The sequence below is a fragment of the Geospiza fortis genome, unplaced genomic scaffold, assembly GCF_000277835.1.
Source record: "Geospiza fortis unplaced genomic scaffold, GeoFor_1.0 scaffold408, whole genome shotgun sequence".
NCBI lineage: Eukaryota > Metazoa > Chordata > Aves > Passeriformes > Thraupidae > Geospiza > Geospiza fortis.
In genome coordinates, this window is record NW_005054330.1 from 1,253,854 (window position 1) to 1,273,213 (window position 19,360).

At 48.3% G+C, this 19,360-nt stretch overlaps 2 protein-coding genes across 2 annotated transcripts in view; both read left to right on the forward strand.

The window, feature by feature from the left end:
* Positions 1 to 14,659, forward strand: part of ULK1 (unc-51 like autophagy activating kinase 1) — a 76,266-nt gene extending 61,607 nt beyond the window's left edge. The window contains exons 20-28 of the mRNA XM_014307181.2: positions 234 to 418; positions 1,137 to 1,252; positions 1,776 to 1,919; positions 4,403 to 4,590; positions 7,178 to 7,356; positions 7,487 to 7,605; positions 9,168 to 9,325; positions 9,535 to 9,670; positions 11,526 to 14,659. Of these exons, the coding sequence (XP_014162656.1) occupies positions 234 to 418; positions 1,137 to 1,252; positions 1,776 to 1,919; positions 4,403 to 4,590; positions 7,178 to 7,356; positions 7,487 to 7,605; positions 9,168 to 9,325; positions 9,535 to 9,670; positions 11,526 to 11,581 (1,281 nt within the window). The 3' untranslated portion in view covers positions 11,582 to 14,659. The remainder of the gene's footprint in view (positions 1 to 233; positions 419 to 1,136; positions 1,253 to 1,775; positions 1,920 to 4,402; positions 4,591 to 7,177; positions 7,357 to 7,486; positions 7,606 to 9,167; positions 9,326 to 9,534; positions 9,671 to 11,525) is intronic.
* PUS1 (pseudouridine synthase 1) overlaps positions 13,100 to 19,360 on the forward strand; it is a 13,153-nt gene continuing 6,892 nt past the window's right edge. Inside the window, exon 1 of the mRNA XM_014307227.2 lies at positions 13,100 to 13,133. Coding sequence (XP_014162702.2) covers positions 13,100 to 13,133 — 34 coding nt within the window. The remainder of the gene's footprint in view (positions 13,134 to 19,360) is intronic.

Genomic DNA, 19,360 nt, shown 5'->3' on the forward strand with positions numbered 1-19,360 from the left:
TGGGGAGCAGGCACTGTGACAGCATTTCCTCTGCTTACAAAATTCTCAGCAGTTTGTTGTCCTTTTATTTTAGCCTTTCTGGGATTAGAGACAAGTAATTGTTCAGGGTGGGATTTCTATCCTTATTTCAGGCAGGTTGTTAAACAGTTTCATTTTGATAAACAAATGGGGACCAAGAGGAACCTTCCTCCTTAATTTTAAGTACAGATCTCTGTTCTTTTTATTCTTCTTAGGCTGTGTCCCCATTTGAGTTTCCCAAAACCCCAAGTTCCCAGAATCTCCTCACCCTGCTGGCCCATCAGGGGGTCATGATGACTCCAACACGGAACAAGACCTTGCCAGATCTGAAGGAGATGGGTCATTTCCACTGCCAGCAAACTGGGCTGGGGTTGAGGCCTGTGGAAGAGATCAAGGGCAGGTGAGCTGCACTCTGCTTCATACAGTAGTGCTTCATTCCTCAATACAGGACAGATGGGGCAAATTTCAAACCCCAGCTGATGCTAAAGTTGTAGTGAGGCATCTGTAAACATTGTGTAGTTATCTTTAATTTTTTAAAATTAAAAATTGTCTGCAGCTTCACACCATGTTTAGTGTGCAGAGTTTCATCAAGTGGGGATGCAGGACTTTGTTACCAGACAGGCAATTGCTCTCTGTGGGGCCTGTCATGGAGGAGAAGCTGTTCTGGGTGTTCCTTCTCCATCAAACAGTGGCACAGATCTTCAGAAGAGAGATCTGTTGGAAAGCCATGTGCTGGCTGTCATGAGCACTGCAGGATAGAAAGTCACTCAGGTGCTGCTGTGAAGTTTTTGTTACATCCCTCTCTGCACACTGCAGCTTTCCCCAGTGTTCTGGAGGAGTCCTCTAATACTGATTTTCGTTCTTTTCAACAAAAACAAATTGTGCTCTATTAACATAGTAAGGACTTGTATTGCTGCACTTAGTCATGATAGTTTTGTGCTTTCTACAAGTAGCAGGAGGTGCTTCAGAGGCTCTGTTGAAAGAGTGGTTTTTCAGCTCCAGACTGTTTACTGTCTAGTGTTAAGTGGCTGTGGACCAGGAATAGCACAAAGAAGTGAAGTTAGCTGACACCTTGCACCTGTTGACTTCCAGCATCATGTTGTCTGTACTCTTTTTAGGTCTCTGAGCACAGGCAGGCTCACTGACCTGCTCCTCAAGGCAGCCTTTGGGGCACAGATCTCAGAAGCTGGCAGCAGCGACAGCCTGAACAATGAGAAGCCAATGGAAATTGCAGGTAGGTGGGGAGGCCAGGCAGGTCGGGCAGGATGTCCTGGGCTGGGGTTTGCCTGCACCCCTCCTGCTTTGGGAGGCTGCTCTGCCGGTGGCTCTTGGCACGGGAAGCGCCGTGTGTGAGGAGTGCCGTGGTGTTTGCTTTCCCCTGCTCTGTGGGCTGTGTGTGCTGTGTAACTGCTGGCTAGTGGTGTGATTTTTGTAGGCAGGGCTTCCTCTTCTGGCCCCTTGTGAGTGTGCTAACCCGTGGCAGTGGTGGCTTGGAGCCAGGCGGCTCGGGTGTGAATGGCTCTGCAGGGGTGGGTGTTCTGGGCGTGCAGGCAGCGAGGAGGGAGAGCAGCTGCAGCAGTGGCTGGCACTGCCCAGGCTCTGTCCCGGGGCCCGAGGTGCTGGGGGTGCCTCAGCGGCCCGTGCTGGTACCCGCTGTGTGCCAGGAGAGTCCGCAGGAACACACCCGCTGGGCGGGGCACCGTGCTCTGAGTAACCTTCCTGTAATGCCGGTCTGCACCTTTCAACTGTCTCCCCAGCTCCCTCAGGTGCTTACGGAGGGACCCTGCACTCTGGTGCCCGGGCTGGGGGCTCTGCCAGCCCATCCCCAGTGGTTTTTACTGTCGGATCCCCTCCCAGTGGAACAACCCCCCCACAGACCACGAGGACCAGGATGTTTTCAGGTAAAGGGCCGATACCTACCTGCCTGTTCCAGTGGGAATGCCTGGGGGCAGAGAGATGTGCTGTGCTCCTTGCTGCAGGGCACTGGTGATGGCAGAAGGCTGCTCAGAGCAATCTGTAAGAGCTCAGCTGGTCCCAGCACCTTTGAGATTCTAGTGCTGGCTCCTGCCAACCCCAGTTGTTGCTGCTGTTTGCACTGGCATTAGTGCCAGAGAGTGGTTTTCCAGTACTGTAAGAGACAGGCAAACTTCTGCTTTATTGCTCTCTGCTTCAGGAATAGTGCTGCAGCTGTTCACAGAACCACTGTTGCTGAGAGGTCAGCAAATGTAAAGATGGCGTTGTGTTCTGATTGCTCTCCCTGTGGGTTTTGGATGAGCTATAAAAGATGAGTGTGACTATCTGTGCCCAACAATTTCAGTGCACAAGGACTGTTGGGAAAGAGCCAGGAGGGCTCTGTGTGCAAAACTATTTGAGGTGTTACTTATGCTCTGAGCTGCTTAGGTAGGAGATGGGGAGATGCACTCCTACTTGGCAGATCCTCCTTGGAGGACACCAGTGCTCTGGCCTTATCAGCCATCAGCTGAGGCTGTGGGGATTGGCCCTTTTGGGATAGAGTGTCTGGGAGCTGGAGTCTCTGTTCGGTTTAAGAAAATGTTTGGGCACATTTTGATTTGCATATTTGGCTTGTTTGGTTTTTTTGTCTTGGCTGTTCCTCATCTGAATGTACTTGACTCTGTTGTCCTCAATTACAGCAGGGAAAGTTTGGATGTGACCATGAATAAGCTGCTTGACTGGGACGGGGTACATGTGGGCCTGGTTCCTGTGTATAGCTTGCATTTCCATCCTAACTAAAACCACTCATGTCTTTGATTGCCTGGCAGATTGGAACCACAATTCTTTCTTTGTCTCATTTATTTGGATAGTGAGCTTTAAGTCTCTTAAATGAGGGGCCTGTAGCACAGTGGGGTTACTGTCCTGGCTACAGCCTCCAGCTGCTGTTGCAGTGTGTTGGATAGAGGACTCAGACTTCCTGTGTTGCTTTTCAGGGCTAATAGCAATCTGGAAGCAGATCCAAGCACCACATTTTAGCAGGTTGATCCTCAGGTGCTCAAGGGTCTGCCCAACAGTCAGGATGTCAGATGGGAGGCCTGGAATAGGAGGCTGTTGAAAGTGAACCTGCAGCACACACAGTGTTAGGTCAGGGTGACCAAAGCAATGCTACAGGACAGGTTTTGTTTATTACGCCTGTGCAGGAACTCCTCATGTTATAGTTAATGCACACAGTTAATGGTGGAAGGGGGAGACCTGAAAGCTGAAACTTTTCACCCCAAGTGCTTGCACAAGCCATGAGTAAGGACAGTACTAAAGGCAGAGCCTTTCTGTGAATCATCCTAACAATTTCTGCAAACAGCCTCTTGGAATTACAGGGCACCCAGAATGTGATGTTATAGGTCCTCTCCTGTCTCTGAGAGAACTGGAAATACTCTGCCTGTCTTTGATGATCCTCTTGGCTTTGAAGCATTGCTGCAAACATGGAAAGAGCTTTTGGGAGGAAAAGAGGCTGTGCCTCTCTGCAGATCAGTTGTGTATTATTATATTGCTGAACCCTTAGAAGGCAGGGTAGGGCAGTAAATTAAACCTGTGGTTAGAAGAGAAACATCTTCCTCCAAAGGATCAGTGAGAGTGGAGAATACCACCTGGGTAGAATTAGCAGGATGTTGGAGCTGGTATTGGCATCCCCCATCAGACAGAATGTTTCCCTCTGTGGCAGTGTGCCAGGGGTGGGAAAGCCTCTGAAAGTGGTGAATGTATTGTGAGACAAAATCTCCTTTGTGCTCCTAGGGTGGATTCAGTGGTCAAGAAGGGGAAAAGCTGATGGTGAGGGAATTGTCTGATGGACACCACACCTACAGGGTCTCCAGAACCCTGGGGTTAGGGTCTTGACTCAGCTGGTCACTCATTTTCTGCCCAGCCTCTTATTTATAAAGAGGGGAAAGCAAAAGTGCGGGGCATTTAATGGAAAACTCTCCTGGCTTGCATACAGGATGTTCTAGAGCCATCACTTATCAAAGTGCTCATTCAGTGACAGTAATAGCAAAAAGGCAGGGAGCCAGGGTTCCAACTGTGCTGCTCCATGCTGGGGAAGTTGGCTTTGACAGTGTATGATAAAGATCAGCCCAAGATATTGTGGCAGGATTCAAAAAGGGTTTAGCCAAAAAAAGGGTGAAGAATTTCTTCTGAATTGTCTCTGTAAATGATTGTCATTCTTAAATCTGCCTGAGCTTGTCAGCTGGTCTGAGTCACTGAGTGGGGAGTGGTTGTTCTGCATCCAGAGTCCTTGCATCTTCATCCCAAGTACCTCTTGCTGGCTCCTGTCAGATCCAGGATCCTGAATCCTACAGAATTCTCTCTTCTGCATGAGGAATGTCTACCTGACCTGCTGTTAATACCTCCAGTTAATTCCTTTGTCTGTTTTTCTTCACAGTGGGGTCTTCCAGCTCTCTCAGTTCTGGAGGCTCCTTCAGTGGGAGGCACTTGGCAGTGGGAGCTGCTGGGGAGGCCCTGGAGGGCCCCTCGAGTCTCCGGTACACTTTTGCTGATCCCATCACTGCCAACCTGGAAGGTGCTGTGACATTTGAGGCACCAGAGCTGCCTGAAGAGACCCTCATGGAGGTGGGTATGGTATATCCCAGGGGCAAAAGACAGGGGAATAAAAGTAAAGCTTTTATTAAATCCATGCTTTGCTTCCAAAGGTGGAGCAAACAATACAGCAAGTTCCATGTGAGCAAGGCCAGTGAAGTGTTCAGAAAGCCCAGGGTATATTTAGCACCAAGCTCTTTATTCCATGTAACAGCCCATGACTGGGGTTAAAATTCCCCATTCCCCAAGTTGAAATTGCAGCTTGGAAGATCAGTTATCCAGTTTTGTATTAAGGGCCTCTGAAGCCAACCTGCCTGCTCTGGGGCTCTCCTTTTTTCAAAGGCTCAGCATTAGTACTGGCTGACTGAGAACAGGAGTGGCTCAGTGTGTCAGGTGCCTGCCTGCTGCACCTGGGGAGTCAGCAGTGATATGGTCTCTGCTGAAAGGATCTGCAAACAAAGTAAACCTGACACTTCTGTTCCTGCTGGGGGAGGTGGGGACACCATGTTCTGCACCAGAAGAGCTGAACCAGATTGTGGAGCTGAAAGGCTGCCAGGCTCCCCTTCTCTGCAGGCTGAAGCAGAGCAAATGCTGTTATAGCTGAGATATATTTGAAATGTAGGTCAGGCTGCCCATTTGCAGTGGAGGTGGGAGGCAGATTCAGTCACGCTTTTGGCTCTGCTTGTGATACCTCCTTGGGTTGTCTGGGACTGGAGAAGGCTCTTTGTGTCTGACACTTGCTGGTGTTGCTGAAAACCCCAAGATACCAAGAGAGATATGCACACATTGTTTTAAGGATGTGGGTTTGCTCTTCTGCTTCAGATTTTGTTGAGCTCATTTTTTCTGTCAGTTCTGCATTGGATTGCATTTGTTGGCTTCATTACCTGTGAAGCCACCAGGGCAAAGGCTTCCAGCAATGATGTGATCACAATAGCAGTCAGTTTAACTGAGCATCCTACCTGGGTAAGGTGACAGAAGTTTGGGGCCCTGCCAGCTGCCACCACTTCAGATGCTGGTCTGAAGAGAAGTGTCCTAAGGAAGTATCAGTTGATCTTGGAATAGCACTCATCTTCTCTGGCTGCAATGACTCATTTGGCTTCAGTTGTTGTTTCTGCTGAGCACAGTAATCTGTTTGCATGTCACAAAACCTTTATAGCAGATTTCAAGACCCTTTTGTTCTCTGTGGAGTTGGCCAGAATGCAAACCTGGCAGGTTTTCTGGTTTCTTCTCATCTTTCAGGGCACTGAAGTCTCACTGTTTAGGTGCCCTTGTTTATCTTGAGCAGTACTGTGGCATTCAGATGGGTGGTTCTTCTGTCTTGTGTGGACGTTTCTTTAGGTGCAGACAAGGCATACTGGAGGCTGGGGTTTAGTTTCTTCTACAGTGCTCTAAAAACACAATACAGAGATGTCTACAGAAGACTTGTGATGGCAAATGAGGCCATAAATGCCAGCACAGTTAACAGAAGCTGACTGTAGGCAGAGGGAGGACTGCCTGTGGTTTAGAGATAAGAGGCTGAGAACTGCAAGATCTCAGCAGTTTCCTGCTCTGCCACAAACTTCTTGTATGACTTGGTAATTACTTAATCTCCAAGTTCCTCCTCTGCTTTTAAAGAAAATTGAGGAAGAGGGAGATAACACTTCCTCACCATACTGGACTGTCCAGGTAGCAAGGTGGTGGGAGGGAGAGATTCATGCTCCAGATAGTCAAAGCTGCCAGAGCAGCCAAGTGCCTGAGCCAGTGAAGGAAAGAAAGCAGCTCTCAGATCTTGAGATGGGGGTTTCCTGGTAAATTCATGTAGGAAACATCCTTACCCCCTTTAAGAGAACTGAGCCAGTGGCTCTTTGAAGACTAGGTTACCCACTTCTCAACAGAGAGTAAACAATGAAGTTGGCATCTGACCCAGGCAGCAATTCACTTTGCAGACCCACAGGCATTTGGTTTTTCCACAAATACTAACTTCCCAGAAATGGTTGCAGTGACTTAAGCAACGCAGCTTCCCAGAAATGGGATAATCTCCTTTGATCTGTAACAGTAGAGGAAAAACTGCTCTGAAATGACCACAGCACTTGGTGTGAGCACTTCCCTCACCAGCTGGGCAGGAGTTGCAGATAGAAGGTTGTCCTTGCTGTCTCCTCAAAGAACCCAAGGCTCACTGCAGTGAGCTAGGAGGGGATGAAGGCTGGGATGTAGGGTGGGAGACACTTCATTGGCAGTTTTTTATGGTGTAGGAGGTTTTCACTCTCATGAAATCCACATTGGCATTGCTGTAGTGGGAACAAGAGCTGGGCTTATGGTGCAGATGGTCTCTCCCCCTTCCTGGCTGACTTCTGAAAGAATCCCACAGAGCTGGGATGCTCCTTGGGAAGGGAGCTTGTAATTTTACAGTAAGCCCCACCAGCTTCTCCAGGGAGCTGTCTAGAAATTTCTAGCCTGGGACTGTTGTTTGCTGCTGTTACTGTGCAAGAGGAACCGGTGCAGGCTCCAGGCTGAGCTTGGCCCAAAGCAGAGGTGCAAGGGGGCCTGGGGGTGAGGTGTTGTTTCTGCAGCTGGGGTGAGTTGCTGGCACAGCTCAGGTGAGCACCTTCCCCTTTAACCCCCCCTGGCATCCCTCCAACAGCAGGAGCACACGGACATCCTGCGCAGCCTGCGCTTCACGCTGGCCTTCGTGCACTACGTGATGGAGATCGCTGCTCTCAAGGGCAGCTCCAGTGACATGGGCAGCTCGGTGACATCCGAGTACCAGCTCCAGGAGAGCGTGGTGGCCGACCAGATCAGCCTCCTGAGCCGGGAGTGGAGGTAAGGACTGGCAGAGCTGCTCCTCTCCCAAGGCTTCTGGCACTGCCTCCCACCCCACACATCCTCATGTACCCACAGTCCTTGGGGACACGGAGCTGCTGTCACACTGCTCTGTTTGCTTTCTTTGCAGCTATGCAGAGCAGCTCGTGCTGTACCTGAAAGTGGCAGAACTTCTGTCCTCGGGGCTGCAGATGGCCATAGAGCAGATCAAAGCTGGCAAGCTGTGCCTCTCCTCCACTGTCAAGCAAGGTAAGGGGCTGCTGCACTCATGGGGCAAAGGGCTCACCTGGAATGGAGCTATTAAAAGTGTCATGGAGGGGGTGGAGTGAGTGTGAACCCCACCAGGGTGGTGGGGGCTCATTTGTGATTGTCCCCTTGTGCAGCTGGATCTTTATTCACATGAGTACATTCCTCTCTTCACACTGACCTTATGGCTCAGAGCTATTGTCATGCTTCTGTGAGACTCTTCAGCACTAATTGTAAAGGGGGGATGTATCTTATCTGATTCCTTGTATATCTGTCTTAGGTGTTAATGTGTACCTGATGTAAGCCCAGCTTAATTACACAGTGCATGTCCTAGGAAGTGCTTACTCAGCAAATAGGAACTTGTCCTGGCAGTGATGATTTTTCAAGTGAAACAAAAACACAGGAAGTGGAGTACTGGTAATGCCAGAGTCACTTCTTTGCTGGTGTTACAGCTTTACATTTGCATCTGACTGGCTGTGGTGAGAGCTGGCTGTGAGTCAGTGATTAGAAAAAATAATTTTTAATCTCCCATTGTAATATTACTGAGGGAGCTTTTGGAAGTACTTGAAATACTTGACCCACCAGCCACCTACCCCGAGAGCTTTGTCTTTGCAAAGTGCTGCCTTGGGATGGGCTGTAAAAAAATGGAAGTTAAATATGAATTGCACACATATGTTGTAGCAGGCAGTGTGGAGCAAAATACACCAGATTTAGCTACACATCTTCCACAAGTTCAGGCTAACAGGAAAGTTGTCATAACCCAAATAAATCACTTCTTTTCAGACGAGATTGGAGCTTCTAGATCTGTAGTGTTGTTTCTCTTTCAGTGTGTGGGAATTGAGCAAGGCTGGCTTGTCTTTGTTTCATGCAGCATGGGGATTTTCAAATGTGTGTGTAGGAGTTAGTACTCATCAGATGTTGGTGGGAGTTTGTGTTCAGTGTTCTGTGTAGATCATGCCATGTAGCTAGGGAGACTCAGCCTGTGGCATCCCTTGCAGTGGTGGATTGTTATTTAATCACTCAGAGTCATATCTGATTCCTGATTCCCTGTTCTGTAACCTTCCTGCACGAGCTGCTGTGTCTCAGGAGAGCAGGTGGCCCTTCACAGCCACCTGTGTCCTTCCTCAGTGGGACAGGAGAGATTCCCTTGCTTAGTCAGTGCTGCTGATCCACACTCCAGGAGCTCCCACTGTGAGCCTTGCAGCCCTTCACAGCACCCCTCGAGCAGCAGAGGCTCTGTATCTGCTGCTGGTGTGTGACACATCCTGTGCAGAGCAAACTGCTCCTGCCTTGTGACTGCTGGGGGAAACAAAAATACACCCAGCCTCAGGTGAACCACACTTGTGTAGGAGTTGCCATGTGCAGGCTTATAACTGGTGAAGGTGACAGAGGAAAGGGAAAAAGCCCTTTTGGTGCAGGGATTTCCTGCCAGTCTCTTGGCTTTAACAGAACCCTGTTGTCTCCAGGTTAATCCTTTGGGGTCCTGCACATGGGAATTGGGAGGCACGGGGAGAATTGTGAGTAAAAACCATTTCTTTCTAAAGTATTTCTTTCTTTTACTGTAGTTGTGAAGAAGCTAAATGAGCTTTACAAATCCAGTGTATCCTCCTGCCACTGCCTCAACCTGAGACTGCAGAGGTTCTTCTTGGACAAACAGAAGCTCATGGATCGGATCAACAGCATCACTGCAGAGAAACTCATCTTCAGCTATGCTGTGCAAATGGTAAAAACATCACAGTGCCTGGGACTGGGTGAGCACAGAGCAGTGTTGGGCATTTGTGGTTCCTGCTGGTAGCCTTAGCAGCTGGTTCCCCTCATGATGCTCCCCTCTGGAGGCTGGGCAAGGGGGGTGTCCATGCAGCTGAGGGACTGTGCTGGGAAAGCTGGGTCTGCTCTGGGAATGATCTCTTGGCACTGAGTTGTTGCCCTCAGGTGCAGTCTGCAGCCCTGGATGAGATGTTCCACCACAGAGAGGACTGTGCACAGAGGTACCACAAGGCTCTGCTGCTGATGGAGGGGCTCCTGAACATCATCACTGAACAGGGAGACATAGAAAACATCAGTAAATGTGAGTATTAGGTGACTTTTTGTTATTTCCCCAACTAAAACGTGGGCTTTTTAGGTGCATGGATCAGAAATTTCAACTCCCAGCACCATATTTTCTTCCTTTGGCTACATCTTGGTGGACATAGCAGAGATCTCTTAGCTTCTTACAGCTCCTCACAGCCTGACTTCCTGCTTTTCCAACAGAAAAACTGTTAGAAATGCAGGTCCCTGTTCTGAGCCACATTTTGAGAGCTTCCCATGCAGAGCAGTAGCCAGCACTTTGGTGGAACTTTGTATATTTGAAAGAACTCTCTGAAGGAAGTGGTTTGGCAGCAGCAGGGGCCTGGGGTTGGTTTCCAGCCAGAACCATCCCTCTGCACAGAGCACTTGGGAAGGTGAGCCTGCAGTGGCTGCAGGGCAGAGATGGCTGCTCAGCACAGCAGGGGCTCCTTCCAGCACATCTCTGAACCAGGACTGCTCACCTGCCTGGTTCCCCAGCCCTGAGCCTGGCTGGGAAGGCAGCAGACACAAACTCTTCTCATCAGCAGGTGCTTGCTGTAGCAGTGAAAGCTGAGCTCTGACCTGCCTGCTGCCCTTGGGCCTCCTCTCCCAGGCAGTCTGGTGCTCTGAGCTGTCCCCTCTCCAGTGCTCTCCCTGTCCCCTGAGGGCTGTTACTCCATCTGGAGGGGAAAGGACTGACTCACTGCTCTGAGCACACTTTCCCTGCCCTTATGGCTGGGGTTTAATCACCTCTGTCACCTCTCACTGCAGGTGGTGGGAAGAGGGGATGGGGAATAACCATCATCTGTAGGAGCTTGGCTTGGCCTGGGCTCTGCTCCACCACAGCCATCCCAGCCCATCTGCAGCAGTCCCAGCAGTGTTCCTGTGGCCACAGCTGGCAGACCATGTGCCTGTCCCCTCTGCTGGTCACCCACTGCCTGCCTCAGGCCAGCATCCAGAGCACTGGACAGCTCTAGTTGTCCATGGAGGCAGAGCCCTTGGACAGGTAATGAGAGATCTCTGGCTCCCAGGCAATCAGTCAGTTAATGATCACCAACTTTCACAGCTGACAGGAGGCTCACTGAAGGAGAACAAAGGGAAATGGGCAGGTGGTGTGTGGTACTGGAGGGCTAGGTGAATAGGGAATACTAAGTAGTTTCTGTTGTACTGTTTCTTACCAAACCTAGATCCCATCTTTTGATCCAGGGATACAGTTAATGCATGTAAGAGATTTCTTTTCCCAGCTGTTATCCTGGTATTGCAAGTTCCAGCTTCCTGATTGAGCTGTTCTCTGATAGGCGGTAGTGGGTGTGTGTTTCATTTTAGATCTCAGGTCTATGATTACATATTTCTGAAAAGTAAAATGATGAACCTAGAAATACAGCGAGTATTCCTGTGAGAGGCATGAGTTCCACCAAACATTTAGCTTCTGAAAGATTCTTGGCTCAGCTGATTAGAACCTGGTGCTGTCAATGCTGGATGGACTCTCCCAGTGTAAGCCATGGCAAATGGCACTGGAGACCCTTGAGCCATTCTGCCTGCTGGAAAAAGCTGCTCCAATAACTGGGAGTGAATAAATTCTTCCTAGAGAATGGTCATCCTTTGTAAAATCTTGATAGCTCTGTCAGCACTGCTGCCTCCCAGCTTTCACTGTCAGATCTCTGACTGTTCAACCCTCTGACCTGTCCCTTCCCAGCAGGGTGTTTCTGGTCAGGTCCTCACTGGCCTCATCAGTACCTGGTGATGATTCTCAAAATTCTGCTTAGATTTGTTGAAATTCTGCTATCTGTTTTCCCTTTTTTGTTCAGTCTCCAGTGGTGGTCTTTACATTGGCAGGAAAATGAGAGGCTGATTGCTTGTGCTGTTTTTTCCCCCAGGTAAGCTGTGCATCGAGCGCAGGCTGTCAGCTCTGCTGTCGGGGTTCTGTGCCTGATTCCAGTGGTGTTGTCCTTCACACACCTCACCCCAGCTGATTGCTTTGTCCCCAACAGCCTGTGCTGTGGTGGGAAGCCACTCTGGCAGTAGGACACCTGGAGGATGGACTGCTCACTGTTCTGTTTTTGGACGTTTTGGGAAGTTGTTCCACAGACTCAGATTCCTTTGTGGGGACGTGTGACTGCAGCAAGCACAAATATTTCCCTGCCCAAAGGCCTGGGTGAAGACATAGCTGATGTGGAAAGGTCTCCCTCGTTGTCAGAGGGGGTGAAGGATAGAAGTCTGCTTCTTCCCAGCACTTTGAAGGATAAGACTGCTGCCTATCCCTCTTGCTTAAGAACAGGGTATTCCAGTGCTGTGTCCATTGCAGGCAATGGATGTGCTGAAACTGCTGGCTTCAGTTGATGTCCGAGTGTGTCATTCAGACATAAAGGCCAGTCTGTGTACTTTCTCCTTCCCAGCTGAGAGCCAGGCATCTTCGAGCTCCCTGGCAACTGGAGGCTCCCCTCCACTCTCTCCTTTGTCCTTTCTCCTTGTGTTTATGCCTTGGAGTGCTTGGAGAGGAGGGAGTTGGTGTTGTGAAGTAGCTCCCACCTCAACAGACTCGCTGAGTGACGCAGAGGATGTGTGGCTGCTGGGAAGCTTGGAAATCTCATGGCTGCTGTGTGGGCTCCCTGTCTGCCTGCCTGGATGGGCAAACAACACAGGGAAAGGGGCTGTGCAGGAAACAGGAGGGCAACAGAAAGGGTCACACTCCTGTGTTCGTAAGAAGCCAAAATGAATCCGTTCCTCCCTTGGTCCCCCGGCTCAGTGGGATCAATGTGAAAGACTCGTGGCTGTTGAGCTCTCCTGTCAGCACGTTCCTACCTGAGGAAGCACTAGCACTGTCCTGCTTTCAGCTGTTGGCTCAATAACCCCTTCCCTGGAGCCCCCCAAACTAAAAACACTAGCTTTGTGAATCAAAGGAGCACTTTACACACTATGGGAACTTTGAGAAGTTGACTTTGCATCACACAACAACCCAGGAACATCACGACTGTTAGGAATGCTGTTCTTTTTATTCCTTTCCTTGCTTCCTGGTTGTTTTATTGCACTACGTGTGTGCGTATATTAATATGTATTCCTAAGAGTGAATATATATTGATATTGATATGGTTTGTGTGTAACTGTACGTATTTAACTGTACTGTATCTCGTGAGTGTGAGGCAAAGAGCACTGCAGAGTCTGTGCTGTTCCTCCTCCACACCAGGCAAAGCTGACTTGCAGTCTGGCAGTACCAAGATTTGTTTTTTATTTAAATGTTCTTTTAAGGACAGTCATTACAAAGCTCCATGCTTTTTAAGAGCTGAAGAACAGGCGTTAGGATCCCACACACTTGGAAACGCATTTTTAAAGAAGTGTTACTTGCTGCTTTGTTTTTGTTTGTTGGGTTTTTGGTTTTTTTTGTTTTTTTTTTATAAAGAAACCCCGTTCAGTTTTATGTTCAGCATTTCTTTCAAGGAGACTCTGTAGCCAAATGCGACTGCGGGTGCGAGTGGCTGGAGTTCTGGGTGAGGCTTGGGGTGCTGTGAGCATGTGTGTGAGAGGGGAGCTGCCTGCCTTCCATCTGTCTGTGAGAGATGAGTGTGAGTTCCAGAGTCGTGGCAGTGTTGTGGTAGAGCTGGGCAGAAAGGCATCTTTGAAAGCAACTCGAAACCTCAGGCTTAGTTTTTGGGGATCTAAAAATATTTTGCACATGTTGGTTAAGTCCTCATTGCTTTATTTTCCTCTCAAGATTGGCACGTTCAGTGTGATACTTTACAAGAGTTTCAGGAGCAACTTCATGGGCTTTGGAGCTGGCACTGCATTTGGCAACATGGGTGTTTCTGTTCACAGAGCAGAAGTGCCAATAAAGAAATTTAAAAATATTTCCAATTGCCCCCACCAGGGAAGCTTAAGTGTAGCTTTCACAAATGCTTCAGTATTTGGCTCACAGTTTGCTGCTTCTGTGGCCATTTGTGCTTTTGCCTGGGAAAAAAAGAAGAAAAAAAGAAGAAGAAGAAGATAAAAACAACCAACCTCCCCAGCCTGTTGTGGACAGCAATGCCGAGGAGACCCAGACTGCTGCTGAAAGGCTTTGGCCAGCTGTGCAAAGGGCTATGCTGCAGCACGGAAGCACCAAGCCAGGACTGACTCTGCAATACCAAGCCCTGCACCCCAGACCTCGGGCACAGCCCCCAGGAGAGGCCCAGCCTGGACCCACATCTGCTGCCCCAGTGAGCCGTGTGTGTGGCAAGCTCAGCACTAACCTTCCAGCTGTACTTCATTACTTGAATGTATCAAAATCGTCCACATTCAATGTATGCAAGTATATATTGCTCCAAAAAAAATAAAAAAAAGAAAAATTGTGGTTTACAGACCTACAACTGATATATATGTATGTGTTTGTGTATATACATGCAAGGCTGTGTGTGTGTATGTGTATGTGTGTGCATGGGTAGAGATACACACACAAACACAAACGTGTATATATATGTTTTTTTCTCTCAATACTTGAAACTTAGCCACTGTGCTTGAATTAAAAAAAAAAAAACCAACAAAAAACCAACAAAAAAATCCACACAAAATAACCCCAAAAGTAGGGGAGAAAAAAAAAAAGGTGATTTATTTTGCCATCACTTTGGTGACTTTCTTTTTTACCTAACTGCATGTAGCGTGAAACCAACTTTTTTGGTGAAAAATATTTATTGCTTTGTAGACAATAAGGTATGCAAAAAAAGAAGAAAAAAAAAAAAGAAAGAAAGCACCCCAAAAACCAACCCCCAACCATTGCTGAAGTTGCTAGTGTAGTCCACCTGCTATTGTCATGGCTTTGTTGCTGTTGCAGCGTTTGTGTCAGGCGTCTTTAATAGATTTCAAGAAACCTCAGTCTGATTACACGTACCTTCAGGTTTGTGAGAGCGTATGATGATGTTCTTTATAAGGTAATGCTTGATACTTTGTCAACATTTTTTATTTGTGTTTTGTGTGACTTTTTTTTTTGGCTTTAAATTGTACAACACCGATTTAAGACAATAAAATTGATTTGAAATTGTTAGTGGCCTGTTTTCAGTCCTTTATGATCCCTGTTCATGTGGCATCTGGGTGAGGCCTTTCTAATGTGTGTGGTTCTATTTTGGTTCAATTTCGGGTAAAAAAGGGCTGTTTTCTGCCCCCTTACCACAACAGGTGAAGCTTGGGGCAGAAAAGCCACCTTGCCTGAATTCACATAAAGCCTGTGAATTTGGGAAAGCTGAAGCCAGTTGCTGGGTGGGAGCTGCAGTTCCTGGTTTCTCTGTCCATATTACCTGTCCTCTCCTCCTGCAGTGGTTAGGAACTGTCACAAGTTGATAGCAGCCAGTTGGATGTTTAAATTCCATCCATATTTCAGTATTTGTAGGATTATACTGTCAGAATCAGCAAGCTTGTTGCTGAACAAAAAAAGGACTTGAAGTGTGATATCATGATAACATTTGGGTATTTTTAATTCACATTAAATATTTTCCCGCTGTGTTTGTATGCATTGTAATCTGGTTTTTGAACAGAGCAGGTACAAGGCTTAGAATTCTCTTGCCCTTATAGCTTTGCCAAAAGTCACTGAACATGGCAAAAGGGACTCAGAGGATGCTGAGTGTTGATCCTGACTTCAGTGCAGGACAGGTCCCTGTTCTGTCTGGATTGGAATACTCTGGGAGGAAAAGCTAAGCCCTGCATCTGGGATGTGGGAGAGGTGCTGAATTAATTAGTCCAGTCCTTCCATTCTTGCAGAAATTTCAGCCACACAGCTGTAAACTTTCAGAAGCCAAATACCGTAATTCCACCAAACATTTCCCAAAACTCCACTTGCTGAGCTCCATGTGTTTTTGTTGCCCATGAGCATCACTGGCGAAAGTCCTGCCCAGCAGGCCCTCTGTGATGCAGCATCAGCCCACAGTTATTGCACAGTGTCATGGTTTTGTAAGAAAAAAATCTTATTTCAAAATCATCATTTACCATGAGCTGGAATTGGGTTTTTTTTCTTGCTCTGTCCTGTTTATAACCTCTGTTTCTGGCCCCTGCCGTTCCCACCCCAGGGAGTTGCTCTGTGAGAACGGCCCTGCCTAGAAACGCTGGGCTCTTGTTGATGCTGGTTCACACGCAGGGACAGTCAATCCTTTCTCCCTGCAGGGCTCCAGCACCATCAGTCTGGGGACAACTCTGAGAAACTGCACTTCTGTGTGCTGAAAACGTGCTGGCACAACCTGGGCAGCCCTTGGAAAGCTGCTCAGAGCTGAGTAATTACAAATGCTGTTGTTTCTTTTTTCTGCTCAGCACACTTGGGTCTTTGTGTTTTTGAGGATTTGCAGGGTTTTTTTTGTGTTTTTTTTTTAAACTTTTTTTCCCTTTTGTAGAAAACCCTTGTGTACATTTGTTCCCTGCAGCGTGGGATAGTAGTACATAATACATGTAAAACTTTCTGATGCTGAGGGTAAGGGAGGGAGTTTCTTTTGAAGCTGCCCATTAAGAATTTCAAAGGTGAAAACACTGTAGCCAAATGAAAGATGGACCACTGTGTGTCACATGGCTGTGTAGATAGAGAACTCTCTGCTGAATCCATTGGACTCTTGCACAGGCAGCAGAGCAGAGGGGGGAAAGTGCTAGCTGGGAAAACTTCAACAACAGAAATACACACTCTCTTCTAAAAGCACTGAGCCATGGGACCTGGACAGTTCAAAAGCACCAGTGGAAATTGCACAACTTTCTGGATGTTGACTGTGACGTCATGCTGCTGTTGATTCTGGGAGAAAACAAACCCGAGCAATTCTTCCAGGGCATTTGGCTTTGTTCCTGTATTTTATATTTAGTTGTTGGTAAGTACGTCAGCAAAAACACACTCATTCAATTCGGAAAGATCAGAGGTGACAGTGACATCAAGGAAGCAGAAACGGGTGGGTGGGTGTTGAACCAAGGCCATACAAAGATCAATTATTCTGCTTCCAGCTCTTTTCAAGCTTTATTTCACCAGGAGTTAACTCCTTCACAGCCCAGTTTGAACTCTCTGGTGTTTAACTTGATGTTGGCTTCTCTGCAGTGGCCCCCTGTGCCTGGTCACCTCACACTCCAGGAGGGGAAGGGTTCTGTGCAGGGAGACAATACCCTGGCACAGCTCTGCAGGGCAGGACCTCATGCTCTCCAGAGAAATGCTAGCAGTTGGATTTATTTAGATTTATTTCCATAAATGTAGCACTAAGCATGGGTGCCATTCCCTGGGTGAGCAATGGCACGTAGTGCAGAGATGCAAACTTCCCTGGGACATTTCTTTCTAAAAACAGCTTTTTAGGGACAATAGAGTCAGAACCACCCCCTCTCCTGGGAGATGAAACCTGGCAAGGGATTTGAACGCTTTTACAAAACATGTTAAATAGTGTATTTCTAAGAAGGGGCTGAAGCATATGTCAAACACAGGTTTCCTCTTATCATGAACAGACAGTAACTGAGTTCCCAAATGTGCACAATTTTTCTTCATGTTTCCAGCTAATGCCCAATATAAAACTGCTGGGGAGGAACAGAATAACGTGCTCTTTTGAGTTCAGCTCATCACCAGTTCCCAGCATGGACATAAATGGCTTTTAACTACAACATTTGGTATCTCCTAAACTTCTAGTGCTGTGCAGCAAAGCCCTTAAACTCAACATCAGTTTAGCAGGTTTTTCCTTTCCTTTAACAGAAAAGAATTGGAAGGAAGCATCTTTCATAACACAAGATTTCCTAGGAGCCTTTTTAATTGATTTAAAAGAAATTTTTTTTCTCTGTGAATTGAAAGCAAATCCTCTTGAAATAAACACCTCCTTTTTCAAAGCAGGTATTAGGGAGGAAGATGAGAAAGTTGCTTTTGTGGCATTTCCACAGCAGAGCAGAACAGGCTGCTCAGGGAGGGGACAGCCAGCTGCAGTGGGGCCATGGGCTCTGCTCTGCCAGCCGGAGGGGACAGCCCGCAGTGTCCCCGGGCTGGCAGGAGTGGGAGCAGTGCCAGAGGTGGCTGCCTGGCAGCTGACTCTGTGTGTCCAGGGCTGTGGCTGTCCCCAGGACACGGGGAGGTGGCGGTGCGCGTTGCCAGAGCCCCATCTGCAGGCGGCTCCCCGCGCAATGTGGGGCGAGGAGCGGCGCTGGGAGAATGGAATGAAGTGCCCCAAAAAGCATGCCAAAACCCCCTTCTGCAGCCATACTGCTGCCCGCTCGACAGAGGCCAGGTGTCTGCGAGGCCCCAGGTGGTTGGCACCTGGAGAGCTCTGACGATGCTGATTTCAGTGCAGAGCGAACTTGGGACCTCTTGAGGCTCTGACTCTCCCAACTCTGGCGAGTGACCTCAATTTCCCCCATAGCAAAATAAAATAGATAAATTGTACATGGGTGTTTTAAGATGAAATAGGTAAGTTAAAAAAAGGAAGAGGTAGTGCGTGCTGTGGGAGGTTAAGAGCACAGCTTGTGCTGCCTGTTTTGAAGTTTCTTGGCTGCTCTTAAAGGAGTAAGGAGCTGGGATACCAAAGCTTTTTCCCTCATGGGACATCCATGCAAGTCTTTTTCCTATCCCATCACTGTTTTCCATATTGACTGGCACCTTCTTCCCTCTCTCACATTTACTGAAATGAGCCAAACTCGGAAATCAGGGCAGGGAAGCAGGAGGAAGGGATGTGGTGGACAGACAATTGCATAAGATCCACTTCCTAAGGAAATGAGGCAAAGAGATTCAGACACCCTGATTGCAGTGATAGAGAAATTTGTATTCCTGTTTCCCTTGGCAGCAGCACTGCACTGTGACAGGCCATGTTTTATCACTTCTCTAAGCAAAGTGCAGTTGGGACCCTGTGATAAATATTCCCTTTGCTCCATCCTGCTCCTGAAATAACTCAGATGTGTGAGTTCGGAAAAGGATGTGCTGCATTTCTTCCCCTTATTAGCTGAAATAACGGGCCGGTGATAATCTGGCCCGCTTGGAGGTGTCAACTTTTCCATGTTCCATCTGAATGGATAAAATGGAAATACAATAATCTCACAACGTGCCAGGGAACACATGGGTAGCACCATGCTACAGAGCACTGGAGCAAAAAACTATTCCAGGTGCATTTGGCTTTTTGGAAGGGACATGCTGTGGCCTGGTAAGGGCTCCGGTTGAGCTCAGCTCCCTCATGAAGTGCATCACTGCAGATAAAACTTGCTGCACGAAATATGAGCACAAGGATTGCCTGAGCAAACTGCCTGGAGGAAAACCTGAGGGGAAGTGGAGCCAGAGGTGCCCATGCTTGACACCGACACACACAGAAGGTGTGTGGAAAGGGGGATGTCACCAATGTGACATCGCTCTGGGAAGGGGACCGTGAGCTGTTGCTGCACAGACCTGTGTGCCCTGAGAGCCATTCCCTCACCTTGTCCTCACCTCACTGGGACTGCAGCGCTGTCAGCGCCCGTTTCCCCATGGATATGGAAAAAAGGGCTGCTTTGCTTACACAGCTACCACGTACTGCCGGAATATCAGTTTGCCTTTCCCCCCGCTTTTTATTTATTTACCAATATGACAATTTTGGGTTGTGCTGGAACCCGTGTGCAGGAGGTGGGGCTGAGCAGGGCAATACCCAGACCCTGGTCACCGCCAGCACTGGAGCGCGGCGGGCTCTCAGGCTGGGAATCCCGGAGCAGAGCTGGCTTTACACGCCACCCCTTTTCCCACTGAGAGGGAGCTCCGGGAAGGGCTCGGTTTGCTGTACGGACGCCGCTTCCCTCA